The sequence below is a fragment of the Plodia interpunctella genome, chromosome 24, assembly GCF_027563975.2.
Source record: "Plodia interpunctella isolate USDA-ARS_2022_Savannah chromosome 24, ilPloInte3.2, whole genome shotgun sequence".
In the NCBI taxonomy this organism is placed as follows: Eukaryota; Metazoa; Arthropoda; class Insecta; order Lepidoptera; family Pyralidae; genus Plodia; species Plodia interpunctella.
This window is the reverse complement of record NC_071317.1, coordinates 3,965,109-3,991,861: the sequence shown is the minus strand read 5'-3', so window position 1 is coordinate 3,991,861 and position 26,753 is coordinate 3,965,109. Positions and strand designations below refer to the sequence as shown.

The following is a 26,753-nucleotide window of genomic DNA, read 5'->3' as shown; positions in this document are numbered from 1 at the left end:
CCTCTAGGAACCCCTCCCGGACAATTATTTATTGCTCCAGGAGCGGTTGATAAATCGTTTAATTAGGGAATCATGGATGGACGTGCGTTCAGGAATCTAGCCGATTTATTTCACGGAGATAATAATCTGTTGTAAACGCTGGCGGGTGTTATTAGTTGTCCCGTCAAGTTTCTACACGACAATACTGGAAGCATAGGCTTTTTGACTACATAAAAAATAAAACACATGAAGGTATTTCAATAATCAAACACGATAGTTAAATATCACTGTTTTATTAATTACTTATTTTACTTTTACTTTTTTTTTGTTCTAATGAAAATCTATTAGGAATGCTTTTTGATGCTAAAAATGTGACGTCACAAGATGTCACTGTTCGTGACTGAATCCGCAAAGTTCGGCAAACTGCAATGCGATTGTGTGTAGGCATCACACAATCGGCGCACCAGTGTTAACAACGTGGCCGATCAGTTTTTTGTTTGATTGATAGTTTGTTAATTCTTTCGTGGCGCGGACCCTAAAAAAATATTTATGATTACTATTATATATAATAATAATTATATAGTTGATAGAATTCGGCTACTATTTTTATTTATTAATACTTTTATTTTTATTACCTATATATATTTTTTTTCCTTATTTTTTTGGATGGCACTTTGGAACTAATATTTTTGTCGATTTCTTCAATATAGTAGCCTTCTTTCGTAAGTTCTAAACACAGCCTGTGACTGTAAACGAAAAAGCGAAAAGTCATTATAGAAGGCTTCACTGCTGCCTTGTTTCACTGCTTATCAGATGTGACGCTAATACGGATTGATCCTGAAAAAGTATTTTTCATATAATTATCTAATGCTTTTAAAAATATTTTGAAACTGGGTTGTTTCTGCAGAATCAATAATTCACCTCACCATCATCAAAATCTCCGCAAGTAACATTGTCAAAAAGTTGAGATTTTTGTGTGAATTGAATAAATCAACTTTTGCAAAATACAACAAACAAAACAAGTAAATAAATCAACTTCAAAACAAGTAAATAAAACAACTTCTGCAAAAATCTCAACGTCGATTTATTTTACTTACAATAATTATACGTAGGTGGCCAGTTTAGTTTTCACACAGCGACCTGTTTGAAAACTAAACTGGCCAAAGACCGTGCGAAGTGAAGGAAAACAGCAAATCGAACACTTGGCTCCGACGCTCTATGGCGACAGAAGAAACCGGGATGACGCTCAGATATCAGAGGTGTGTGTGTAGTAGGAAAGTATAAAACCAAATACGAAGCGATTAAGCGGTTTGATATTATATACCTACCTAAACCTTGGTTCGCAATTATTAGTGTTAAGTACAAATCTGGACAGGCATTGATTAGTGCGAGTCCAAGTATTTCTACTTAACACCTGCATTTACACTCGCATACACACTCATCAAGACGCGAACCGGACGTTAAACTTGCATCGTATACTTACTACGACACCAACAAGTCAGACTCTTTAAGCACACATTTAAGGAATAACGACAGGCTATAAGTGCTGATGAACTGGTTGGTCTCCTGGCAACGCTCGTCATCATCAGAAGTAGTCCCTCCAACTCCTACCCCTATCAGGATCTCTTCGCCACCCTCGAATGTCGTCAACGGTGCTCCATGGTAGTGCTGTATGGGGAAAATAATTCCATATAATTTCTGCCACAAGAAGTCCTCTGCTAGACATAGACATAATCCATATTCATTAATATTAAACGCGGTGTAAGTCTGTCTTTGTGTCATGCTTTCATAGATAAACCTCTGGGCCGATTTTAATAAAATTTGCAATAGGCATGATTAATGTCCCGACGTCAAACATACACTACCTAAGGTGAAGCTGAGGGCAAATAGTATATTATAAATGCACACACCACCTACTTATATATTTATGAAAACCGTACATAAAACCCGGCCGGTAGTTTTTGAATTTATCCCAAACAGACAGACAGACGCGGCAGGACTTTATTTTATAGAGAAGATGCGAATTTTTCACCTGACACGGTTCCCCGGAGCGTACAAACTGTCGCCCATTTATATGCGTAAAGTCATAATCGTCGTCAGAGAAGCCGTTTTCGTTTCGTTTACTATTTTCATTGTAATCCTGTAAAAAATAACACTAAATACAAGAGTAGCCATTAGTAAAATTGTAGATTTAAATTGAAGAAGTGTTAACTTGATTGGCTATTTGGCAATAATGCTATTATTTGGCCTATATACTGTGGCTATTTGGCAATAATGCTATTATTTGGCTATATACTGTCGCTGAGATTGTAAACCTACCTAACGATAACCCGTGCTTCCAGTAAAAAAAACGTCATAAGGAAACCTACACTCTGGTGGTCCATGGAGCATACAAATGCTCTATGCGGTAGTCGCAAGTCATGTCGATTGTAGATGTCTTCAAACGACTTGAATAAAATCTGACTCCAGTATTAGTATTAACGCACTCGATAAAAAACTTACATTGAGATCATATTTTTTATTTACCATTTTACTTCCAATCCCTTTATGTTCGATGGAGTCAAGAGAAATTGCTTCGTCAGTATCAAAAAAATCAAAATTTAGATCGTGTGACTGGTCAAACTTCGTGCATATAATATTTTTCGATAGCTGTACTGATTTGGTACATTCCGCTTTAGATATGATTGAAATATTCGCATAATGCATCACCACCGATTGATTTGTGGTGAAGGCGTCAGGCTGAAAGATGAGGAACTTGTATCTTTATTGTACAAAGAACACATGTTAAAAATACATCCATAACAAGAAGGTAAACAATACAATAGCGGACTTATCCCATGAAGGGATCTCTTCCAGTCAACAAGACATAGTTTGAGAGGATATATAACTTTGTTAAAAGTAGATAGATTCTTACGTCCAACATAAAGATACATGCATTGAACACATAATTACTTACATCATATATTAAAAAGGACGAACCGTTTTTTTATTTATAATATAGCTGACGTTTCAACGACCTTGCAGTCGCAATGGTCGCTGCCAACCAGCTACATTATAAAGGTTCGTGCTAATTTCTGTTAAATGTGTAATTTCATCTATTCTTACCCATTTATAAATAAAGGCTGTGGTATTTTCGCTCTGGTACTTATATTCGTAGTTAATACGGATAGGTTTAGGGATATAATCGCAGTGAAATCGATAAGTTATATCTAAAAAGTCGTAAGGGGTGTCGACCTCCGCCACAGCAACGTCTGGCGGTTGCCATGTCCGTAATATTTTTTTCTTGGTGTAGAATTCTAGAAGTAATAAAAATCGTGGGATATGATGAAGACGATAACATAAAACAAGCAAAGGTGTTTTCTAAATGCCAGATCAATTAAAGCATTGGATAACTATGTAGAAAAATTATCTGTTCTCTTATTTAAGAGCTAAATATTTAATCTAAAAAAATATTTCAGACATAAATATGGCCTATATCCAGATGAAGTTAAAATAATATTTATTTTGAGGTCTCCTATCTCTATCCCTCTGCAACTATACTCTCGTATATAAGCCGCTGGACTCAATTTTTCTCCCGCTTCTTCGCCCTTCATATCATCAGTTTTTGTTGACAAAGCATAGCTCTGATATGAATACTTTTGTCCTTTTCTATGGCTATGGCCAATGTTCGAGCATCACGAGAGTAATAGAATTGCTCGTCACGGAGATTACAATGCTGCGCTGGTTGTGTGGTGTCACGCGACGAGCGTGAATGTGCCTATATAGATAAACATCTAAGACCTAGGACAATCTGATAATTTTAATTTTGACTCAACCAATATTGGATCCCGGGACTACTATGATTTGACATTGATATGCCAACTATTTACATGTGTATCAGTGACACGTACCGGGAGTTATCATTGATACAAAAATGTTTAATATTTGTTATTATACCTATTGGCTTACTGATCCGAACAATTTTCTTCTTCCTCTTCGATATACACTGGTGGCCGGCCCACAGTTTCGGTAGCACTAAGGTCTGCATCCCTGCCACCACATGCAAGGTTATTGTCGTGTCCACACACGACGCAGTCGTCAAAATGTACTTCGGCTTGATAATAGCCCCTTCGCAAATTAAACCATCAGACTCATTGTTTAGACCTCTGCTTATGTACACCTGTAAAAATTAATTATACCCTAATTGTTTTTCTGACATCACACGTCTCGGTAATGCTACAAAGCGAAACCTTTGAACCGATATTATTGAAAAGATTTATTATGTTGAAATTACTTACAATAAATGGCTTTCCAGCAGAGGGCATGAATGCTCCGTTAAGTACTCCACTATAAGCTCCTGTTCAATTAAAAATATTGTTGTAAATCATTATTGTCTTGCACTTTAAAATTAAATATATTAAATATGAAATAAGGGTACTCAACTAACTTTTTAAATACAGGAGAATTATAATTTTTGTGGTAATTTTGTTTATCATCGAGTTACTTTGCTTTGCCTTCGACTAAGTCCTTGAAAACATAACGATGTAAGAGTCAGTACCATGTAATTGAATTTATCATAAAACTACACACGTCAAAATTTTATTTTATGCCCCTTGGAACTACTAATAATATTATTTCTTGGATATTACAAAATGCCATACTAACTCAAACAAGTATAAGGAACTTTTAAAAAATATGAGCATTTTAGTATTATTATAGAAAATAAATATATTAATTTGAAATGTGAACATTTTAGAAAATTATTTTTGGATTTTAACTTAATGTTTATTCAAAACATAACAACAAAAATGGAGGAGAATTTTAGACTAATAATAAAACGACCAATTTCAGCTAATATCTGACGTTTACTTAAAATTCAACAAAGTTATCGAATACAATATTGAAAATATAGTCAGATGCGTCCAGATACATTATAATACATAATTTGTTATAATATACAAAAGGAAATTATGAAACAGTAACTATCGTTATATGGTTTAAAATCTTAACATACCTATACAAAATTTACATACATTTCATAAGACCTATAACATAAAAATACCTAAAACTAACACCGTAGGATATAAAAAATTATGGAATCTTTTAAAGTTTTTTTTTCTTATGCTATAATTATTAATTAAAAATGGTATTGTAACATTGAAGGTAATATTTATTTGTTAAAAATATAAACATCATTTACAGGTATTCTTAAAATATATTCTTTTATTTGAACATTCCTACTTAAGTCTAATGATTTAATTTGGGGCGAACACGTCTTGCGACCGCCTTTGAATATTACAATAACAATGAGAAAATCTGTAAAATATTATATATTTGGACTTCTTAAAATATGTGATTAACAATTTATAACCGTGGCTAAACAGCTGATTAAATGTCAATACTATATTTATAGAATATTTTAACATGTTTTGTAATAGATTTATATTATATTTTGAGACAATGCATGGCATATCAAGACATGCATTGTCGTAAAAATTGTAGTTTTTTTAAAATTTTTAATGGAATATAGGGACTTTTGAAATGTTGAATGAAATAATTTATATATTAATGATATGCAATATGTTACCAGAAATGGATTTTCACCGGATAGAAACGTTCTGAGAACATAGAATGTTCACAGCTTCCCCCGCGCAGATCGTAAAAGTCAATTAAGAGCAACATAAATTGATATCTCTCATAGACAATGGGCTAGCAACCTGTCACTATTTCAAAATCTCATCCCCGATAACACCATCAAGCTAAACGCGACTCCTGGCTCTGTCTACCTCGATCATGGATAATGTAAAACTTGATAATCGATGGATTATAACGTGATATTGTTATCTGTAAAAACGACTGTTCGTAAACGCGTTACCCGGCGTAAATCCACTCCCGATCGATACATCTCTGTATACTACAGACAATAATCGGCGATCGCAAGTAATATAATTACGTAGCACAAGTAACACTTTAGAGAGCTACCTAAAATTAAGAAATAAATGTTACATTCAGTCAATATGGAATTTTTATTCTTTATTAAAAAAAATGGACGTTAACAGGAGTGAATTTTGTCTACAAATTATATTTATTATCCAATTTAATCGATTTTAATCATTCGCGATAATTTTCAGTACTGCCAACGTAAGGGCTGGTTTTTACACTTATCAAATTCTATGTCAAAAAGCTTTAATTTGAAATATACTCTTTCACCTAGGTAACATTACGAAAAAGATAGCAATAATATTGGAAAATAATTTATCAAATAGAATAGCGCCCCGTCATGGAGCATGGAGCCTTTTAAATTCGGAACAAGTGACTGCATTGAATTTACAGTACAAATTCAATGCAGTCACTTGTTCCGAATTCTTCACCAAGAAAGAAAGTCACAGATTCTAACGAGGGTATATGGGTTGAGACCAGAGACGTTAGCCGAGGGTCACAGACACACGAGTTGTGTTTTTTATATATCCAATAATAAAATTAATGTATAAATAATAATTTACAGTCAAAATTCACAAATCAAATTCGAAATATATGCAATAACATCACATATACATTTTGAAGAAACATCATATGAGACGATTTAAGGCTTCTTCGAATTGAATTGCTTAATAGGAAAAAAAATCAAAAATCTATATTCAATAATAATAGATTTACACAAAAATTACTTGGCATAAACATTATTATCATCGAAAATAAAGGTGTTTTATTAATTGCCAATACCGAATTAACTTTCCACGTATTGTGAGATCATTAAGATGGACAAAAGAGTGAAAAACTTTAAATAAAAAGAATAATAACAATAGCATAACTGAACTAGCTACTTCCCATATATAACTTTATACGTACATACATTTTCTACAATATGTATGGTGGCTAATTTTTTTTTCACACACTCAGGTTTTTATTTATAAAAAGTCGACAACTTTTTCACACACTCAGGTTTTTATTTATAAAAAGTCGACAACTTTTTCACACACTCAGGTTTTTATTTATAAAAAGTCGACAAAAACTGAACTATTTAAATTAAAATATGTATAACTATTTAATTTCATACATATCCAAATTAAAATATATTTTGCCTCGTTCTATCGATAATCAATAATACGGTATTTATTTCTTATGAATAAAAAAAAATACAAAATAATACGAGGCACAAGAACCAAAATCTATAAATCAAGAGTAGGCAATAGATGAAGTAATTTTTTCACTGGCAACACTGTGATGATCAACCAATCAAGATCATTCGATACCATATTTTCATAAGCCCAAGGTTGTCGTTAACTTTTTATAAATAAAACGATAAGATGTAAAGAAGTTTTTAAATATCCGAAAAGATATTAAATATTAGTGGCGATGACATATCTTAAATTAGATTAAGAAGACAAGATTTTGCAGGAATTGATTAATTTCTCGAATCAACATCGATTTTTTTATCACTTCCAACATTATTGACGTCGTTTGGCTGCGTCGTTTTGAGCTAAAGATTAAGAAAACTAAAGAAACTCATCTTTAGTTTTTTAATCTTTAGCTCACAACGACGCAGCCAAATGAGATAGAACATTTCCATACTTGCATAACTGTAGATTAACCGTGAATACAATGAGGGACAAAATATACAGGCGGCTTGTTCCATTTACTTTTAAGTATTTTTATTAATCCACATTATTTATTCTTGTAACAAAAGAAATCACGAAGTATATAATTTTCTTTATTCTGTATTCATACCCTTGTATTCATAAAAAGAAAGCGTACTTCAAGCTAAAATACAGACTTTCTTGAAAATGAAGAAAACGGATTTCTGACGATCTACATTTTTTTGCCATTACACCAAATAAAATGGTCAATAATATAAATATTAACAGGAGACAGGGACATATAATTTCTTCACTTTCTTGACAAACTGTATGTAACGACACTATCTCATTTCATTCATTGTTCATATTTGACATTGACAGAAAGAGACTAAACACAAGAGGGTTAGTCTATAGTTATCTTTGTTTTTCTTTTCTCTGTTATACCCTATGTTATTCATAAAAAAGTAAAACATTCGACGAGACAAAACATTTAGCTTGAGTATGCTTCAACTGTTTTAGGAAAGAGAGGGATATAGTATAGTTGCAGCGCTCACCGACCGCGGTTGGCGGAGTGGCACTCGTCGCACACGCGCACGGGCTTCAGCTGCCCGAAGCGCGGCAGCGGGATGGAGTTGGAGCTGCACGACGCGCAGAATACTTTGCCTGGTGTGTAGAAAATTCTATTGTTTACAAAAACTTTTCTATTATTATTGTATTCCATTTAGATTGTTATGTTGTGTATTCAACATGTGAGATAAAATCAAGTTTTATTTAGTCTTTGTCTTTTGTTATTAATATTCAAGTGTATGATTCGCGTTTATCTAATGTCTTTTCTTTGTATGCTCTTGACGAAGCAGTCAGGCTTTCTCTCTTTCATCTGACATCCTAGTTTCTTCCTCATCCGTTGAGGAACCCTGATTCCGCTTTCCTACTTTTGCGGTCGTCGGCATCCCTGGTTGTCAGAACATTGGCGCATATCATCCTTGAGACCGGGCGGTCTACGCAAGAATACTCTCTTACCGCAGTTCCGGCAGTGGTGCCGACGCCGGAAGGCGGTGAAGTGCGCGGCGCAGCGCATGCAGGCCGCGGCTGCGATGTCCGGGACCCACTCCGGCGCGCGCTCCGGCGTCGCTGTCGCCGTCGCCGTCGCCGCTCTGCGCACGCGCATGTACACACATACAGATATAAGCCATTCATACAGTCGCCAGCGGATTCACAGTTTGTTCGACATTTTTAAAGATGCATGACTATAGCAGTTCCAATCCAACAATAGGGTAGATGACAAGATCAGAAAATTATAAAACATGAGTAACAACAAACTATGAATAAACATATAAATAACATTGTAAAGTATGATTTAGATAAAATAGATAAATTTGAGACCATTGTGATAATTCGTAGATTCAAATAATGGTGCTGGATCATTATACGAACATTTAAAGTTTCTTGAAAACTCCATTTCAAAAAATAATAGAATTATCAAAATAAATTCAACCATGGTAAAAAACTAAAATTTTAAAACAACATTTATTAATAGGTCATCAGCATAAACTCCAAATTTAAGGTAGCTGTGGAATAAACTACTTTTTTTCGCTAAAATATTACTTCATGGTAACTTAATGTTATCATTTAGTACGAAGCATAAAGATGAGGACAAAAATGTGTGATTTCTTTGTGAGCTTTTCCCGGTTCTTCCTCAACCGTTTAGCATTGGAGCCCAGTCCGCTTTTAACCTTAACACAATTCTTTCCACTTCCTACTAATATTATAAATGTGAAAATATGTGGAAATGTATGAGTGTACATTTGTTACTCTTTCACGAAAAATATACTAGACGAATCGTTATGAAATTCGATACACGGATAGAATATAACCTGGAACAACACAAAGAGTACATATCTTCCCGAAATTCCCACGGAAGCGAAACGCCGGGGCGCAGCTAGTCGTATACAGATAAATTGTAACACCGTATAAAAATAACCACACAAACTTACGTATAAGTCAAGTCTCCAGTGGAGACGGAGGGCTGCAGCTGCCGCCGCGGCTCCGAGCGACTGGAGTCCGACGTGCTGTCGGCGTACACCTCCTCCGCGGAGTACACGCTGTCGAACGAACTGCCTGCAAATTGTATTCATTTCATCTTCTTGTATCACTACATACTATAAAACAAAGTCGCTTTCTCTGTCCCTATATCCCTATGTATGCTTAAATGTTTAAAACTACGCAACGGATTTTGATGCGGGTTTTATTTATATATAATTTTTATATATATGCGGGTTTTAATTAAAGATGGGATGAAAGTGGATACTGAAAAGGTAAAGGCTATTATTGGTATGCCGGAGCCAGCAGATAGAAAAAGTTTGGAAAGGTTTATAGGAGCAGTTAATTAATTGTCTAAATTCATCCCAAATTATTCTAATAACATTTTTCCATTAACAAGATTATTAAAGAAAGAAAGACGTTACATGGTATTGGGAAGCATGGCGAGGAAGGGAATGAGGAGTGTGCACCTAGTGAAGTAGAACCTACTATAGGAAAATATTCACCTCCACTTACTCGCAAACAGTGTAGAAATAAGTAATAAATTGAGTTATACTTAAGTTTTGTAAAAAGGAAAAGATGTCATGTGGATACTTTTATAATAAATCAGTTACTATCCAGACACTGTCTTATTCATTACGTTACTGTTTGATTCTTGAGGAAGGTTTAGGTGTATAATTTATTAAGGTTTTACCCGAGCAAAGCCGGGACGGGCCGCTATTACTTACAATCCAAGAGATGATTGCAGAGACAACGACAGACGATGAATAAAATATAAAATTTACCATTCTGCATCACTTGGTCCTCAGTTGCCTCATACTCTATTGTGTCCGGTTTGTTCGTAGTGTCCGTAGTGTCGGCAGTGTCCGCAGTGTCCGCAGTGTCCGGCGTCTGGTTCATGAGGAACACGGACTTGAGTATGTTCCGGAGGTCCGCCGCGAAGTTGGTCTGCAGCTGGTCCGCCACTCCCGCGATACAGACGAACAAACGGTGGATCAGATCTTCGCTCGATCTGAAATTGTTATGTTGTTATCGTTAGAGCGACAAAACATTATTTATATGAATTTATACATAGGTATATTGAAACGGTATAAAAATTGTCTGTTAATTTAATATCTTTCAAAAAAGAAAATTATATTTATATCGGCAATGTAGATTTATAGTTACAGAATAGGATTTTTTGAATATATGTCTGTCTGCATATCAGTTTGTGAAGAAAAGCAAACGGATCCCATGTAATTTTGACTGGCAACACTGGTTGTTGACCTTTTGATATTGCACTAGCAAAAAATTATAAGATGATCTTAGATCAAAAATCGGTTGTCTTCTGTTTGTAGACAGACTTTTGGTAAAACGTTCTCTCTCTCTCATCTTCGCGTGTTCCCGGATTCGGGGCTGTGACGCCACAAAGCCCAACGTAGAAATTTGATCACAAAATTTTGAAGATTTGGCTATGATTTTACAACCGATCACCTGTGATGTCAACCCTTATTGGGAGCTATACGTAAAAGGTTATAAAACGTAATAATATTTTATTTACTTGAATTTCCCCCTGGCCTGTTGTCTGGCCGCCAACTCCTGCGCTTGTAGCGCCAGAGCTATTTGCTCGTCGTCCGCACATTCTGAAGCACCACACGATGTGCCACTGAAAAATTATTTAAATATTCGTTTTAGGTATTTACATGTGTTATAATATAGATTATAGTATTATACGTGTATCTCGTCCCACAACCTATATATTTTTGTTGTAACTAAACGTGTTATTTTTAACATTTACCACTCATTATATAGGAATATATTATAAATATATTATCATATTTACTATCATTACTACATAAACTGTTGAAAGCATAAATAAAATACAGCGTACTAAAAGCACAGAGATTTTGTTATTATTATTCATAACTAACTTGGATTCAGATAACAAAAAAATTGATAAACTGATCCATTTATACGTTAATTTGAATTTAATATGCCTACTTAAAATAATAATACGAAATATCAACAAATTGAAATAAAATCGAACTCACCTCTCGTCCACAAAGTGGTCCAAATTCAACCTCAAAGGATTATTGTTCTGCGCCGCCCTGCTATCCAATAAGACAATCGCGGGCGACCACATTTTGCTTTTCTTTCTCTTACTCTTACTCCCACTCTTCCTTTTCTTCACCCGCGACGAACTCTGCGAAGTATTCGCCCCACTAGAACTAATATTGTCATCAACTAGCGAACTAATCTTCTTATCCGATTCTCTATGTCTTCTTAATTCTGTAATAACTTCATCTATGGTCATATATTCTCCTTCTGGCGCGTTCGCACCCCAGTCTTGAATCTTATTATTGGCGGCCTCATTCAGACCTTCTTCGTCAGAACTTAACCTATTCAATACATCTATACTCGACGACCCAGCTTCGTTCTTCATAGCATCTTCTTCTACATAATTAATATTAACAGTGTCATTATTGACATCGGAAAAGGAACTTTCTAAAGTATTTTTGGTGTGTTTCTCATCAGGACTATCTAGTACCCTGTTCTGATGCATGAAATGATTCTCCTTTATGTCCTTACTCTGATCTGTGTCCGGCGATCTATCTAAGCTAGTGTTTTCTGTGCTGACTCCTGAATCGACGGGCGATTCGTGGTCACTCTCGTATCCTAACTTAAATTTAACCCTTTCATCTTCCCTGTCCATGGTCATTTTGGCGGAATGAAAACTAGAATTGTCATCATTATTTTCATCCGGAAAATTCTGCCTGTATTCTTCGTTCGTCAACAGTAAAGAGCTTAAATTTGCATTAGCTATAGATATATTTGTATTTACAATTTCGCTGTCAATGCTATCTGGGATAATGAGTGAGAGATCATTGTTTATCATTGCACCGTTGATGTCCAATTCTTCTGAATTAAAAACTGCGGAATTGTTATGTGATAAGGACATTACCACTGGCTCGTGACTTATAGCGTTCGGTATTAAATAGCCGTGGCTCGTTGAGGGCATACAGCTGAGTTGTTCATTTCTCGGTCCGAGGAATTCAGTGTCTTCAGTTATGAGTGGCATGTCGTTGGTGGAAAATGAATGTTTTTGGTGTTCGATTTCGACATCGCTGGCGGCTATTGATGACAGTCGGTCGGCAATTTCCGTGACTTGTTCGTTGAGTGACGTCACGAGGTCGTGGTCTGGCAGTTGTCTCTCGGCGGATGTGGAAGCGGCGTTGATGACTAACGGATCGAACATCATCAGTCCATTTGTAGATAGATTTCTTAGCGAAGACAGGTCGTTGGTTTCTCTGCTCTGCTTTCTGGATCTAATGATTAAAAAATATTTATTAGTTAATTTGTTCCTTTGAATTAAATATTACTTATTTTTGTTGGGGAGATTTTATTGCATTTAATACGAGTAACAACAAATTATGTCCGTGCGGTAATCCTTTGTGGATTTACGCATAATTATTATAATGTTATATTTATGAATTATTATATTCATGAATATAATAATAATATATACAGCTAGTTTTCAACAAGACAAATCAGATACAACAAACAAAATTTAAATGGAGTTTCTATGATAGTAATGTATTGTGACGTCACGGATTTTGGAGTCAAAAAGCATTTATACTTTAATGAGATTGAGAAAAAATAGTAAATCTCGTAATTAATAAAACAATTAAAGTGACATTTAATCATTGTATTCGGGTATTTAAGTACCTATATTCATTTCATTTTACACACAGTGTGTACGCCAAGGCGAGTGCGGCCCGCGCGCGTACGTACATAGCTCGTTATTAATTAAGCATTACTATTTCCAATGTTTTTCGTACACTTTGCTAAATAAACTTTTATATTTCCTAAATTTTCTTTTATTCTTGTCCTTAATCGCCTACACACAATGAAGCCAATTGCAACTTATGTGAATAATTTTTATTAAATATCCTTATAAGTGTTCAATCTTAATCAATTATAAAGTAGTGAAATATAAAAATAATATCATTTGAATGCATGCATCGTACCTGTCGTCGTGGCAGACGTGCGCGCGCTCGGGCTCTGCCCCCGCCCCCGCCTCCTCCTCCTCCTCCTCCGCCTCCTCCTCCGCTTCCTCCTCCGCCTCCACCTCCGCCTCCGCCTCCGCATCCACCTCCACCTCAGCCTCCGCCTCCGCGAGCCACTCTGCGCTTGACATCGTCGGCGACCGGGAGCTACGGGGACGACACATCTACTCACTTTACTGATTCGTATATCTGTTTCGATAGAATTGTACTCTCTCATCTCGCGGGGCACGAATCGACATAAAATATAAATTTGATTAATTTTACAACATACTAGCCGCCTGCCTCAGTGAACTCTCCTTGGGAAAGCTTTTGCTGCCTATCAACAGTCGAGCTATATGTCGCTTAATCGCTTCGTATCGTAGGGTCAATGAAATGATATAAAATAGTACCCTAGGGGTTTGGACCCTAGAGTTTTATATATATAATTGATGAGAAAAATGAATATATCTAATTTTCTCATAATTCTCAAATCCTAAGTTATAAGTTGTAAAATTTTACCGTTTTGTGTTATGGTGCTTTATTTTTTAGCAAATAAACTATATTATAATAAGTGAAAATCCCTATATAATGGCCTGTTCCCATGGAAATAGGCATGTTAATGTTAATCATAATATTATGCATGTAGAAACTCGCTTGCCGCTGTCTGCTTCTAAGCATTCTTCTTTTAAACCACCCAACAGATTTTGATGCAGTTTTCACTGTTGTTTTCAAATTTTATTAAATATTTATATAACAGACCTTGACGAGTCGATAATAAAACTATATTTCACTATATTCTAAAATATTGCCAGAAAACCCAACATATCTATGGAAGCCATGAACCACACAGTACCTCTGCGTGTAGAGGTCCCGGCACAGCTGGTGGTCCTGGTAGAACCTCGACACGAACTCCCCGATGTCCGGATACGGGTACGAGGACACGGTGTCCGACTCTGGAAGTTATAGATTTAATGGTTACTCTAAGAATCACGTCTGGGAAGTACTAAAGTATAGACTAGCTTTAGCGGCTTCGTCCGCCTAAATGTCCCACGCGAAAGTTTGTGGATGGATGTAAGGATGTATGTGTGTATGTTTGTTACTCTTTCACTAAAAAATCTACTTGACCGATTATTAACAAATTTGGTACACGGGTAAATTATAACCTGGAATATCAAATAGGGTTATCCGGAAAGTAGCGGCTAGTATGTGGCGTTACCTAACGGCAAGTCGAGGGCGGAGAGACTGGCGACGTCCTCGTTGGAGCACAGCAGCCGCTCCAGCGCGCGCAGCTCGCGCCGGCGCAGCGCCCACAGCAGCGACCGGATCTTGTGCAGCAGCAGGCGGAACGGCCGGAACATGTCCGACATCTCCTCTGGAAATACACATTCCAAATTATTACGACCAAACTCTTTGTTGTACGGGCAAACCCGACATTATTAATTCTATGCTAAAACTGCTCGCGCGTGTGTCACGTTTATTTTACATACATTTTATGTCAACCTTCATAATATTTAATGCAATATACGATTTCTACCTAACATCCCCGTGTCCCTTGCGCTCATCTACATACATACCTTACATATTTACAATGACTTCTTTTACAATAAGGACACATCCCAACACCATTTATAAAATACAAATGTGTACGGACAAATCACACAAATTGTGTTAGCCCAAGGTAAGTTCAAGACCTGTGTTATGGGATACCAACCAAATGATACTATATTTTATAACATATACATTTATATAGATAAATATACAAGATTCAGGTCAATCTGAAAAAGATCATTTTCCGTGTTGAGTTGACCGGGGCTCGAACCCGGGACCTCCAGTGTAGCAGTCGGATTTTATTTTGACTAATGGTGTACATACCGTTTATCGATAAATTTATTCACACATCGAAACTTCATACAATATCTCTCGACGGACGTCAAAATGACGCTTCGTCATTTCGGCAACTGAGCACTAAGGCATGACCCTAACTGTTCAAATCAAATCAAATCATTTATTCAGAAATTAGGCCTTCACAGGAACTTTTCCACGTCATATTCTAAATTAAATGATATTTACCAAAGCTACAAATTCCTAGCATTTCGAAACGACCACTGCTGAGAAGAAATGCCGAAAGAAACTCATTCAAACAGTGTTGGCCCTATCATGGCAGAAGGGCTTACCATTTTTTTTTAATATAAATTTATGCATCATTTTTTATCAGTAATATAACAATGCAAGTACCTGGAGGTTTGTCAATGCTGAGAGGTCCGCTGGAGTATATGAGTAGGCCGCTGACGATGGCCAGCCGCGGCACTGCGAACATCAGCGCTGGGTCGTACGAGTCCACCTGGAAAATGTTATGTGAAATTAAAGGGATCCCTTCAATTTTTTTTCGCATACATTGTTTATCTTAATTTAATTTAGCATAACGAATTAGGCATATATTTTTTGATATAATAATATTTTTACATACATTTTTGATATAATAATATTTTGTTTTTTGGCATACCTTTTCAATAAGCATAATTATAGTTTAGGCTAATTATTACCATAATTTTGATTTGCATAAAGCTATAGTGTAGCAGCAGGTTAGGGTGCGGCGGGGTGGCCCTTGGGCCACCCATAAGCCGCCAATATGCTTTAGAATATTATGCTTAAAAACTGTTATGATTATGGTAGGTATGTGTAAAAAAGTGCCTAAAACATTATGCCAAATTAATATTGTGCGTAACTATTATTATGATAAGGAAAAGTATGCGATGTTAAATTATGACAAAATTGTATGCATAAAAATAAGGAACCGAAATAAAATACTGTGTACGTATTATCTACCTTACAAACCGGTGCAAATGCGACGGATAAACAATTGTTTAAAAATATATCTCTCTTCGTAAAATGTTCTATTTGGCAACGAAACGACAATTCGTAACCAGGGGACATTTTGGAAAGGACATAAAGCGAAAGGGGCTTTTTGCGAAGAAATAAAACAATAAATCTTGTGAAAAACATACCTGTTCCTGAGTCAGTAGGTTCTGCTGCAGCGCCCTGCGCAAGCTCTCAGAGAAGAGTACACAGATGAGCTGCTGGGCTTCAAACTCGTGGGGCGTCTTCACGTTCACCATCGCACTCACGTAACACAGCTCGAACTCCGCAAATAATCTGGAATTTTGTTACATAAACTTTCAAAAACTGAATAACACGTGAAAAATACCCTATGGGTATTTCCCACGGAAAATACCCACGGGAGCGAAGCCCCGGGGCGCAGCTAGTATTCTACGTATATATCAAGTATATAACAGTCGACGGGACATTTTATTAAACAGAATATCCTGTACACATACTTTAACTTGTAACACATTATTTTGAATGATGTTAAATTAGAAAATAAAATAATTTCAATTTTTCATCTTTTCTATCGTATGTCGGTCTTTAAACCTGAACCTGTCTCCGTACAGTCCAAAAATACCGGTATTGAAAATAATGGCCGTGATTGTATTCATTAGACATTACACTACCACACTATAACATAACACAACAATGACACTCACCTGTCAAATATCCTCAAGCTCTCGTGCAACATATCGTCCTGCTGCGACAGCGCCAGCTCGCGCGGTCTCAGACACTGCTCTCGCAGGAGAGAGCGCACGGTCTCGAGACTCCTCGTGAGCGCCTTAGCGAGTGGCCGCATGGCCGCTGACTCTTCCTCCCGATTCATTATGGAAGAACCAGCTGCTAGGCACTGGAATGTCATAATTTACTATCACTACATAGTATTTAAAACAAAGTCGCTTCCCGCTGTCTGTCTGTTCCTACCCTATGTATGCTTAGATCTTTAAAACTACACAACGGATTTTGATGCGGGTTTTTTTAATAGATAGAGTGATTCAATAAGGATTAGTTGTATAATTTTCTTATGGTTTTACCCGACAGAAGCCGGGACTAGCCGCTAGTCTTAAATAACCTGTTTCGACTTCAGACAACACTAATCTGTAATAATTTATGTTTCGATTCGTAGCAGCACAGTTAATTTTATTTTCTATTGTTGCCATTTTATCAGCGAAGTCTTATCAACATTTGTTATATTGTCATTAAGACCACCTTGAATAAATAAAAATTAACTCTTTAAATAAATTGTCAGTTCAGGTTGCCCTGTGGTCGAGACGCCCAGGTTCAAATATAAATAGCGCATCATAAGTTTTATAACAAACTGACTTATTGTATAGTACACGTGTTAAATTTTAAAGTCAAATTTACGCCTGAGTGGTTATAACCACTTAGACGTAAATTTCCAACCTACACATTGGTAAACTGTTTCTTTATATCTTGAAGGCGGTATTCGTAAAAGACATGCCAGATTCGTTTAGGCGACTTGAATAAAATCTGTATTATAACACTCGATAAGTGAATGTGTTTGTGTGTGTGTATATTAACAAATAACATTCTATGGTAAGGCATGTTAAAAAAAAAAAAAAAAAAGGTTTACAAACATTGCAGAAATTTTACAAATTAATCATATAAACTATGACTTCCTCACTAGGCAGGCCTGTATCGAGGAAGTCAATTTCAACAAAAAAAAAAAAAAAATCGTTTTAAAAATACAGGGTTTCCGAGCCAGATAGTACTTTCTTATTAAATAAACTTAAATTTAAAAACTAGTGGTAATAAGTGTGTCAGGTAGGGAATTTTTAGACTCAACTTTCAATTAATAAAATTACTTCTGTTTCGTCGTAGCTTAGCGTAGACAACCAATCCTTAACTATCCTCTGGGCTTCATGTATAGATTTTTTCTTAATGTCACAGAATTTAACTACGTAGTTGTAAATATGTATTTTACTAAATAAGCTTAATCTTTGCCCAAATCTTGTATTCAAAAAGGGGACCGGAACTCGAAAAACTCTTCGATTTACAAGATACTCATAGTTACTGGCAGAAAGAACAGATCTATGCATAGAGACCGACATTTTCAAGATATAAAGTTTGCGCACGGTAAGCACACCAGCTTCTGTATAAAGGTCATCTGTCGGGTGTCTGTACGGTTTGCTAAGCATGGTCTTTAATACCGAACGCTGAGCTATCTCAGCTCGAATAACAAAAGTCTTAGCCGCATTTCCCCAACAAGAAATACAATACATAATTATGGATTGACAGAGCGCGTAGTACACAGTTTTCATAGTATCATTACTCGCAGCGTTTCTTAGGTTACGCATTACATTTACCACCTTTCTTATACGAGCCGAGAGAATCTCAATATGTTTCTTAAAATTGAGATTTTCATCTACGTGAACACCAAGGTATTTAATGAGCCTAGCGCGCGCAAGAACGTCACAAAAACAAGGCTGCCCATTGCATAACATGCTGTGGATTTGTATTTTTAGATTTAAGTTTGGGGCAGATGCAGCAGTCTTGTGAAAGCACAGATACATGGTTTTATTTGTGTTCAAGGTTAGTAAATTATTATTGAGCCACTCAGATACTAGAGCCATGCCACGCTCGGTGGCATCTTGAACTTCGGTCCATGTTGCACCATGAAAAATCAATGCAGTATCGTCTGCATAACAAAGGACATCAGAATTTGGAATTTTAATGTCAAATATATCATTGACATACAGTAGGAATAAGGTTGGGCCAAGTATACTTCCCTGTGGAACTCCAAACCGTACCGGCATAGTTTGACTAGAGACCTGACCAATCCTTACACATTGACTTCTGTTCGTTAAATAACTTGTAAACCAATCAAGACTGAGGCCACGGATTCCCATTGACTCCAGCTTTCTAAGGAGAATTGGCACGGATACGGTATCAAAGGCCTTGGTCAAGTCCAGAAACATGCCAATACAGTTCCGACTCTCGTCAAGATGTGATGCAACCGTATTTATTAGGAGAGAGACCGCATCTTCCGTGCATTTACCCCGCCGAAAACCAAATTGTCTGGGTGATAATAAATTGTGACATTCAATAAACTTCACTAACCGTATGTTGACGAGCTTTTCGAGTAATTTAGAGAAAGTAACCAGAAGTGATATAGGTCTGTAGTTATTTATCGAGTCTTTAACTCCATCCTTATAGATTGGTGAGACACAGGCTACCTTCCAGACAGTTGGGAAGACGCCACTCTGAAGACTTAGGTTAAATATATGTACAAGAGGGATAGCAATTTCATTCTTGACATATTTAATCAAAGAGTTTCCCAAACCATCGATACCTGGCGCTTTCTCATTTTTAAGACCCGAAATAATACCATTAACTTCCTCAGTATCTGTCGGAGTAAGGAAAAACGAGTTGACCGGAGTATTTTTAAGTTTAACATTTGCAACTAGTTCCACCTCTGTTTTGTTGGTAACAGAAAGTATGTCATTTGCTAGTTTTTGCCCTACCGTTGAGAAATGTAAATTGATACTATCGAGTGACTGCTGTACGTCCCGACATCCTGGTTGTTTAAGTAGTTCGGTTGGCTCCTTCTTGGAGTCAGTTAAATGACAGATGTCCTTAATTACACGCCACAAACCTTTGGGATTGTTTTTATTTTCTTTTAGTTTCTTATCCTCATATTCTGTTTTGACTTTTCTCAGAAGAGTTACAAAGAAATTGTGGTAGCGTTTATAAATGACTTTGGCTGTTATGTTAGATGGGTCTCTTTTTGAATTCAAATGTAATCTATCTCGGTGCCGCATACAACGCATAAGTCCTGGAGTTATCCAGGGCTTAAGGTTAAACTTTGATCTGTGAACTCTTATCTCTCGAGAGTGTTTTTTAGTGATTTCATTCAACCGCTCCATAAACTTATCATTCGCGATATTAACATCATCTATAACGGTAACACAGCTCCAGTCAACAGTTGCTAGTTCCGCTCTTATGGCTTCGAAGTCACGCCTTAACATAACACGACTTGGTCTGGCCGGTTTTTGATTTTGGACGCCCATACCAACCATTATCATAGAGTGATCTGTTATAGCATTATTCCATACAATACCAATTGTGGCCTCAGGATTGCGTATATTTTTGATATATATGTGGTCAATGCAACGTGAATCTCTAGTCCTTTCCGTGATAGCTGGAAGGAAACCGTGTTCCGCCATGAAACACATGTATTCCAAATCGTTTGAAGTACTCTGGTTATCCAATATATTAACATTAATATCGCCTGCTATCAAGAAGGGCAAACCATGGTCAACAATACAATTTTGGAGAGAAGTGAGGAAATTTTCTAGATGTCTAAAAGAAGGCGAACGATATATGGCAAGAATATCCATGACATTGGGAATGTGGATTTTTAAACTATCGGCTTCTTCTATGGGAGGTTCAGATACTGTGGCGCACCAGTTATCCTTGATGTAAACTACAACTCCACTATTTTTGTTGTGAGATCTATTTGTCCTGTGGTGATTATAACTAGGGATGTGAGGTATAATTGTAGAAGCAGAAAGCTGGCACTCGGTTAAGACCAAAACGTCAAAAGATATATCAAGAGACTGAAGAGCCACAAGAAAAGCATCGATATTCTTTCCAATTCCTCTGATGTTAAAAGCAAGCAGTTTGAAATCGTGAAATGGTTTAAAAGACCGTTTGCAACTGGTATCATTGTCAAAAATCTCGCAGTTAATTTTTATAGAATCCAATTCCGATGTTATTTCCTCGTTAACCAGGCCTTTTAACTTGATAATTTTCCAAGTTTGGATGTGTTTGTAACCAAAAATGTATGAACATTACAAACCAGAGCCTTATTTTAGGAAAGAATAAGATCAACGTTACGTTTTTCAACGAGAAAAGGTCACTAAGATAAAGAATCAGCACAATTAAATCTATAATAAACCCGATACCACCTGAACATAAAAACATTTCAATGAGTGTTACCATATATAAACCCAGAAAAAATTTCTTTAAAAAGCTAAATTTAAAAACTTGAGTCAAAAATTGTTTGTCAACATAAAGTACCCTGCCATGACAGTTACAATATTTCTTATAATAGCCGAACACATAAGCCATCAACACCAACACTAGAAAAATCCTATTGTCCTGAAGTTCCGGAAGGTGATTGCACAGGAAGAACACGATCCAAATCGCTTCTAGATGATATGCGCACAGCCCCTTGTCCTTCTCGCTGTCTGATATATATGGTACTATGACTACACCAGCAAAAAGCATATCCTTGCTGTTTGGCTCTTGCCCTAGCATCACGAAAAAGTAATCTGCCCTCTCTCGTCAAACGCTCGTTAAAAAATACTCTTCTGGTGCTTCCTAAGACGTCCAGGTCGGTACTGGAAAGATTTTTCCGAGACTTCGAGGCTTTTAAAAATTGGTCGCGTTTTGAACGACGCAGAAGTCTCACTACAATTGGACGTGGGGCAACCAGCCTGTCCTCAGGCAGGGCTGTGGTCACTGGAGGTCTTTTAGGTCCCACCCGGGCTATCCAGTCTACGTCGTTTTCCTCTAGGGCTACTCCCACCTTCGTCGCCGCCAAAAGGACAACATGATGCAGATTCTCATTAGTATTTTCTGGTATTCCCACAATTTCTATTTCATTGGATAGGTTATACTGCGCTTGAGAATTTAGTTCGCTCTGGAGATTTATAATATTCGCCTTTAGGGTGTCTACTTCTAAGTCCCGTTTCTCCAAGTATCTAATTCGCCCTTCAGTTTCAGCTATTTTGGACATTAGATCATCCATCCTTCCATTAGTATAAGTTAGCGAGCGTGTAAGATCTTCCAAATTTAATTTTACGGAAGAGAATTCCTTAGTTAAATTGCGGAGCTGATCAGTCAGTTGACTTAACTCATTTCCCGCTGAGTCGGACTTCTTACGTGTCGTCACATTTTCGTTATTGGCTCGAACTGGTGTGAGGCTGTTATCCCCACCCTTCTTGCTAATGGCACAACATTCCGGGCATTTCCATTGTTTTTTACGCTCCGTTGTGAGGTTTGTTATATTTATACATAATGAGCAAAAACTTTTTTCACAGGGCGACGATGTACATTTAACAATATTTTGATCTTTAATAATTTTCATGCACCCAGCACACTTCATATTGGCAATTTAAAAATAAAAAAAAAAAAATGTTTTCCTCCCAGAGACAATGTCTATTAGGCAGCGAAATACGACTCATAAACTTGTTTAATCTTTGACACCCACTCCGCAGTGACGCACGAAGCGCGTTTCGCTGGAACTGCACGCGATAATCGTGCTTGCGTAGACTACGTAACCGCGAAGATGTCCTGGCGGTCGAAACACAGTAAAATGTACGCTGTACCCGCACAGAAATAATAAGTCCAATTCACGCCGAATGTAACTATGTAAATAACACTAGTTTAGTTGAATACTATGCGTAAAAAGATTACTTTAATTAAAACTGATAAAATTATTGTATTTTTATATTCAGACTATCACTTTTACACTGTTAATTTAAATTAAATCGTACGGAGATCAAAAACACAGTGTTGACTATCTGACTCACTTGTCAAAGATGAAAGTTAAGTCTTAAGTGTTTTAAAATCAATTTATGTATCAATTTACACGTGTTTTTGCAATCTTTAAGACATCCACCAACTGGTCTGACGACCAAGTCGCAGGAAGACTGGACGCAAGCTGCTTTCAATCGATCTTTATTGAAGTCTTTAGGAAAAACCGATGACTCGAGAATTGTCCTCACCTCAGCACCAAACCACAGCTGCCCAGCAAGGTTGTCCTGTAAGACGTCTTCGGGAAACTTTACACGGAACCCGCGCGCCACTCTCTCGTCCCCCAAAAGCTGATCCATAATCTGGCTCGTGATGTTTAGCACCCGGTCCTGGAAATTTGATAAACCATATTTATTACAAGCTTTAATTTGCAATGCTTTAATTTATTACAAGCTTTAATTAACTTATTTATTTCACGCAACAAGTTACAATAACATAGGCCATATAAAATCCTTACAGACTAACATACTAATAATAAAATATAACTTAATACTAGGTAGGCGTGTAGTGAATATTTATTCGGGTGGACTTAATTTTGAGGCAGACATCTTCAACCGGTTGAGCTGAAATTTAGTGCACACGTTTAGTGCTGATATTATAATATGCATGACCAGATGGTGTACACAACGCACAACAATGTACACAACGCACAACAAATATTAAAACCTTATTTTTGTTAACCCTTGAACTTGCTTGAAAGCAGTTAGTTTTTCAGATATTTTTAATCTTCCCAAAATACAATACTAACGTTTTTACTATTTTTAGTAATCATTTTGCCATAGTAATTATTTTGCCAGTCATAGTCCTCTATGTCAAAAAGAAACAACAGTAGTGTTAGATAAATCAGTTTCCATTTTGTTTCCACGTTTTTTGAATAATAAGTACAGTGTACAGTTAGCAGACAAATAACGCGTCATTACTATAAGTGGACAATCTTCAAATCAGATTCACATTGATTCATATCATTTCAACGTCAATTGAATTCCTTCCGGCAACATAGTATAACAAGTTTATATGAATGACATTAAACATAATGGAATTATTGATTTCATGCTGGCGTATTGATGAAATCGGCCTCGACGACAGTCCTCACGTCTTAGCTCACACGGTGGGGTAACTTTTGTATATTTATATTATAAGTTATTTACATTATTTATCATAATGTCGCGTATTTGTAATTTACGGGCGTAATGCAATAATATCACATAAATAGAACAAACATGTGTATATATTTTTATACTACTGAGTAAGAGACAGACATACGGCCGGATGGGAAGACTATGGACGTCAGCAACACTCGCATGTTATATGTTTGAAACCAATCCCATCAATAACCGCATAAATAGCATTCCCAAGAAGGATTGCCGGGACTTTGATCCTCATAGTCCCAAATACAACCGGAAAAAATGAAGAGATCGGGGAAAGACAGCGATATCTCTGTTTTAACCACAATAAGTCCACTGTGCGGTGTAATCCATAGGTAGATTTTCACATACAGATGTAGACTTGGATCAGTTTAATCAGACGGGATTTGACGGGTATCATAACTCAACATTACAATGTTGACAAAAAATTCCTTTACGGTACGGTATTACTGCTTTCGGTGATAATTACATAGTCCTTAGAGTTTAGTGTATTGTTAAGGTAAGCGTGTCAACTAATTGGAATATGTAAATAAGGGCGATTGGTGCACAACACCGCCGGTTTACGTAGGCCAGTCTGACCCGTTCCGTGGCATACTGATGACTTATATAGTATTACGTCGGTTTTTATGCGCACTGTACTTGTTACTACGCAGTAAATATATTTTTATTTAAATTGAATTTATTTTTGCATTAAAATGACGTTCTTTGGTTACTCCGATTCTCCTTTGCGATTCGAAATAAACATTTTGGTGAGAATCGATGGAAGCTTTGAAGTTGATACTTGAGCTGAATAAAAAATATAATATTTATTTGTAATTATAAAAAACATAATCATACAAATTTAATGTGATGAATAATATTTGAATAAATTCCAAATCTAACATGGAACATTAGTTATTATAATGCAATTAACATGCACTTATTATGCAAAAGAGGTAAACAGCTGTATCAGCACAGGTACACTTCTTCATAGTCGTATTCCTCATGGCTGGTGGTGGTCATTACGTGGAATTAAACACACACAACAACTTTTTTGGCATTAGTAATGGAGTGGCTTGCCATTGCCTTCTCCATTTCACACACTAGTTAATAATCAACCAGTGTGCAGGTTTTCTCACGATGTTTTCCTTCACCGGAAGCAAGTAGTGGTCGATAAAATCTACAATACATGAGTCAGATTGGTATACAAACTCATGTGGCACGAGTAGGATTCGAACCTGAGACCTTTCGATCCACAAGCGAACGTCTTAACCATTACACCACCACCGCTTCAATACACAGCTACATCTAAATCTTAGAGATGTGTCACTATAATACACATTACCAGGAAAATCCTAGAATCTAATCTTAGACACTCGACGTGTTTTTATTTTGAACGAAAAGAACAACATTCATAGAAATAAGACTTCATTGTTCACATGTTGTTCAATGCTTTAATCATATACAAAGCGTTTAAAAAAGTGATACGATAAGTATTCATATACTTATTACAGCTAATGGATAAAAATGATGTCACTTTTTTCATGATACAACTATCAGATTAACAAATAGAATTTGGTTCGTTAAAAAAGTGGTCAGGCATTACTCGAATTATAAACTGATTAATTTTTACTTAATTTTAACCCATTTTCTCAATCACACATATTTCGCGATAATTTTCGCGTTATTATATTCATTAAAATCAATAATAATAAAATGTCAGAGGAAGGCACACTTTCTAGAAACGCGGCAGTGTCGGAACCAGTAAGTCGATACAGCTTCGAAAGTGGAGTACAATTTATTGACTAGCCATCGGCCGCGGCTTCGCATACTTTCCAAAGAGAGTAGGCTGCAGTGTCCCATTTGGTAATTGAATTATACATTTGAATATCACAACGGTCTCCGTTTTTGCACAAACATAATCGAAACATGTCGGAATCGAGAAAATAATGGTCTGATAACTAGGTATGCCGCCGACAGAGAAACAGAGACGGAATCGAGGAAACCTGCACAGTCAATATAGTCTATGATGAAGAATATTGCCAAGAAAGTAGTTGTTTATTTGTGTCAAAATTTTAAATTATTGTTCCACTTGATATTTTGAAATCAATAAATATAAACTATTGCACTAAATCACTGTAAAATTTAGAATAATTTTCCGAAACGTTAAAACACTTACCCTAAGGGTCTGTAAATAATTTAAGATATTTTATTATATATATATATATTAGTAAGTAAGTGTTTTAACGTTTCGGAAAAGTGTTCTAAATTTTACAGTGATTTAGTGCAATAGTTTATATTTTTTTTATTGTTCACAGGTCTGTATTTTATTTATTAATTATATTATTATATAACTGTCTGCCTTTGCCTATTCCTACCCCAACCCTACCTGAGATTACCCTACCATCTAACAAGGGTAGTACGTACCGTAAGGGTTAAGATATCGGGGTTCTAACCAAATCACACTAAAGAAAAAAAAACAAACATTGGACAGAAAATCATTTATCGATTGTGATATTGCTTACCTATTAGATAACATATTTTATTCAAGGGTAAGTCAGACATCTGACAAGACTTTTATG

General features: G+C 36.3%; 2 protein-coding genes across 5 annotated transcripts in view; both read right to left on the bottom strand.

Annotated features, from left to right (window-relative positions):
- Positions 1 to 256: 256 nt before the first annotated feature.
- On the bottom strand, positions 257 to 4,768 carry LOC128680310 (uncharacterized). 3 transcript variants are annotated; one of them, XM_053763357.2, is made up of 9 exons: positions 4,406 to 4,581; positions 4,257 to 4,315; positions 3,916 to 4,138; positions 3,085 to 3,275; positions 2,482 to 2,718; positions 2,012 to 2,119; positions 1,463 to 1,647; positions 615 to 725; positions 257 to 514 (listed from the first exon to the last, which is right to left on the bottom strand). In XM_053763357.2, the coding sequence occupies exons 1-9, from the start codon at positions 4,452 to 4,454 to the stop codon at positions 427 to 429; spliced, it is 1,251 nt and encodes a 416-aa protein (XP_053619332.1). In that variant the 5' UTR covers positions 4,455 to 4,581; the 3' UTR covers positions 257 to 426. The 3 variants fall into 3 exon arrangements, with proteins under 3 accessions (XP_053619332.1, XP_053619333.1, XP_053619334.1); XM_053763358.2 differs by having other exon boundaries at positions 2,506 to 2,718; positions 4,406 to 4,574; XM_053763359.1 differs by lacking the exon at positions 257 to 514 and having other exon boundaries at positions 675 to 816; positions 4,406 to 4,768.
- Positions 4,769 to 7,605: 2,837 nt separating this feature from the next.
- LOC128680309 (uncharacterized protein) overlaps positions 7,606 to 26,753 on the bottom strand; it is a 34,340-nt gene continuing 15,192 nt past the window's right edge. For both annotated transcript variants that reach the window (XM_053763355.1, XM_053763356.2), the window contains exons 3-15: positions 23,239 to 23,376; positions 17,143 to 17,333; positions 16,606 to 16,753; positions 15,836 to 15,941; positions 14,817 to 14,972; positions 14,454 to 14,553; positions 13,583 to 13,768; positions 11,606 to 12,880; positions 11,116 to 11,220; positions 10,361 to 10,587; positions 9,530 to 9,653; positions 8,556 to 8,689; positions 7,606 to 8,198 (exon numbers count right to left, since the gene is read on the bottom strand). In XM_053763355.1, coding sequence (XP_053619330.1) covers positions 8,086 to 8,198; positions 8,556 to 8,689; positions 9,530 to 9,653; positions 10,361 to 10,587; positions 11,116 to 11,220; positions 11,606 to 12,880; positions 13,583 to 13,768; positions 14,454 to 14,553; positions 14,817 to 14,972; positions 15,836 to 15,941; positions 16,606 to 16,753; positions 17,143 to 17,333; positions 23,239 to 23,376 — 3,003 coding nt within the window. In that variant the 3' untranslated portion in view covers positions 7,606 to 8,085. The remainder of the gene's footprint in view (positions 8,199 to 8,555; positions 8,690 to 9,529; positions 9,654 to 10,360; positions 10,588 to 11,115; positions 11,221 to 11,605; positions 12,881 to 13,582; positions 13,769 to 14,453; positions 14,554 to 14,816; positions 14,973 to 15,835; positions 15,942 to 16,605; positions 16,754 to 17,142; positions 17,334 to 23,238; positions 23,377 to 26,753) is intronic.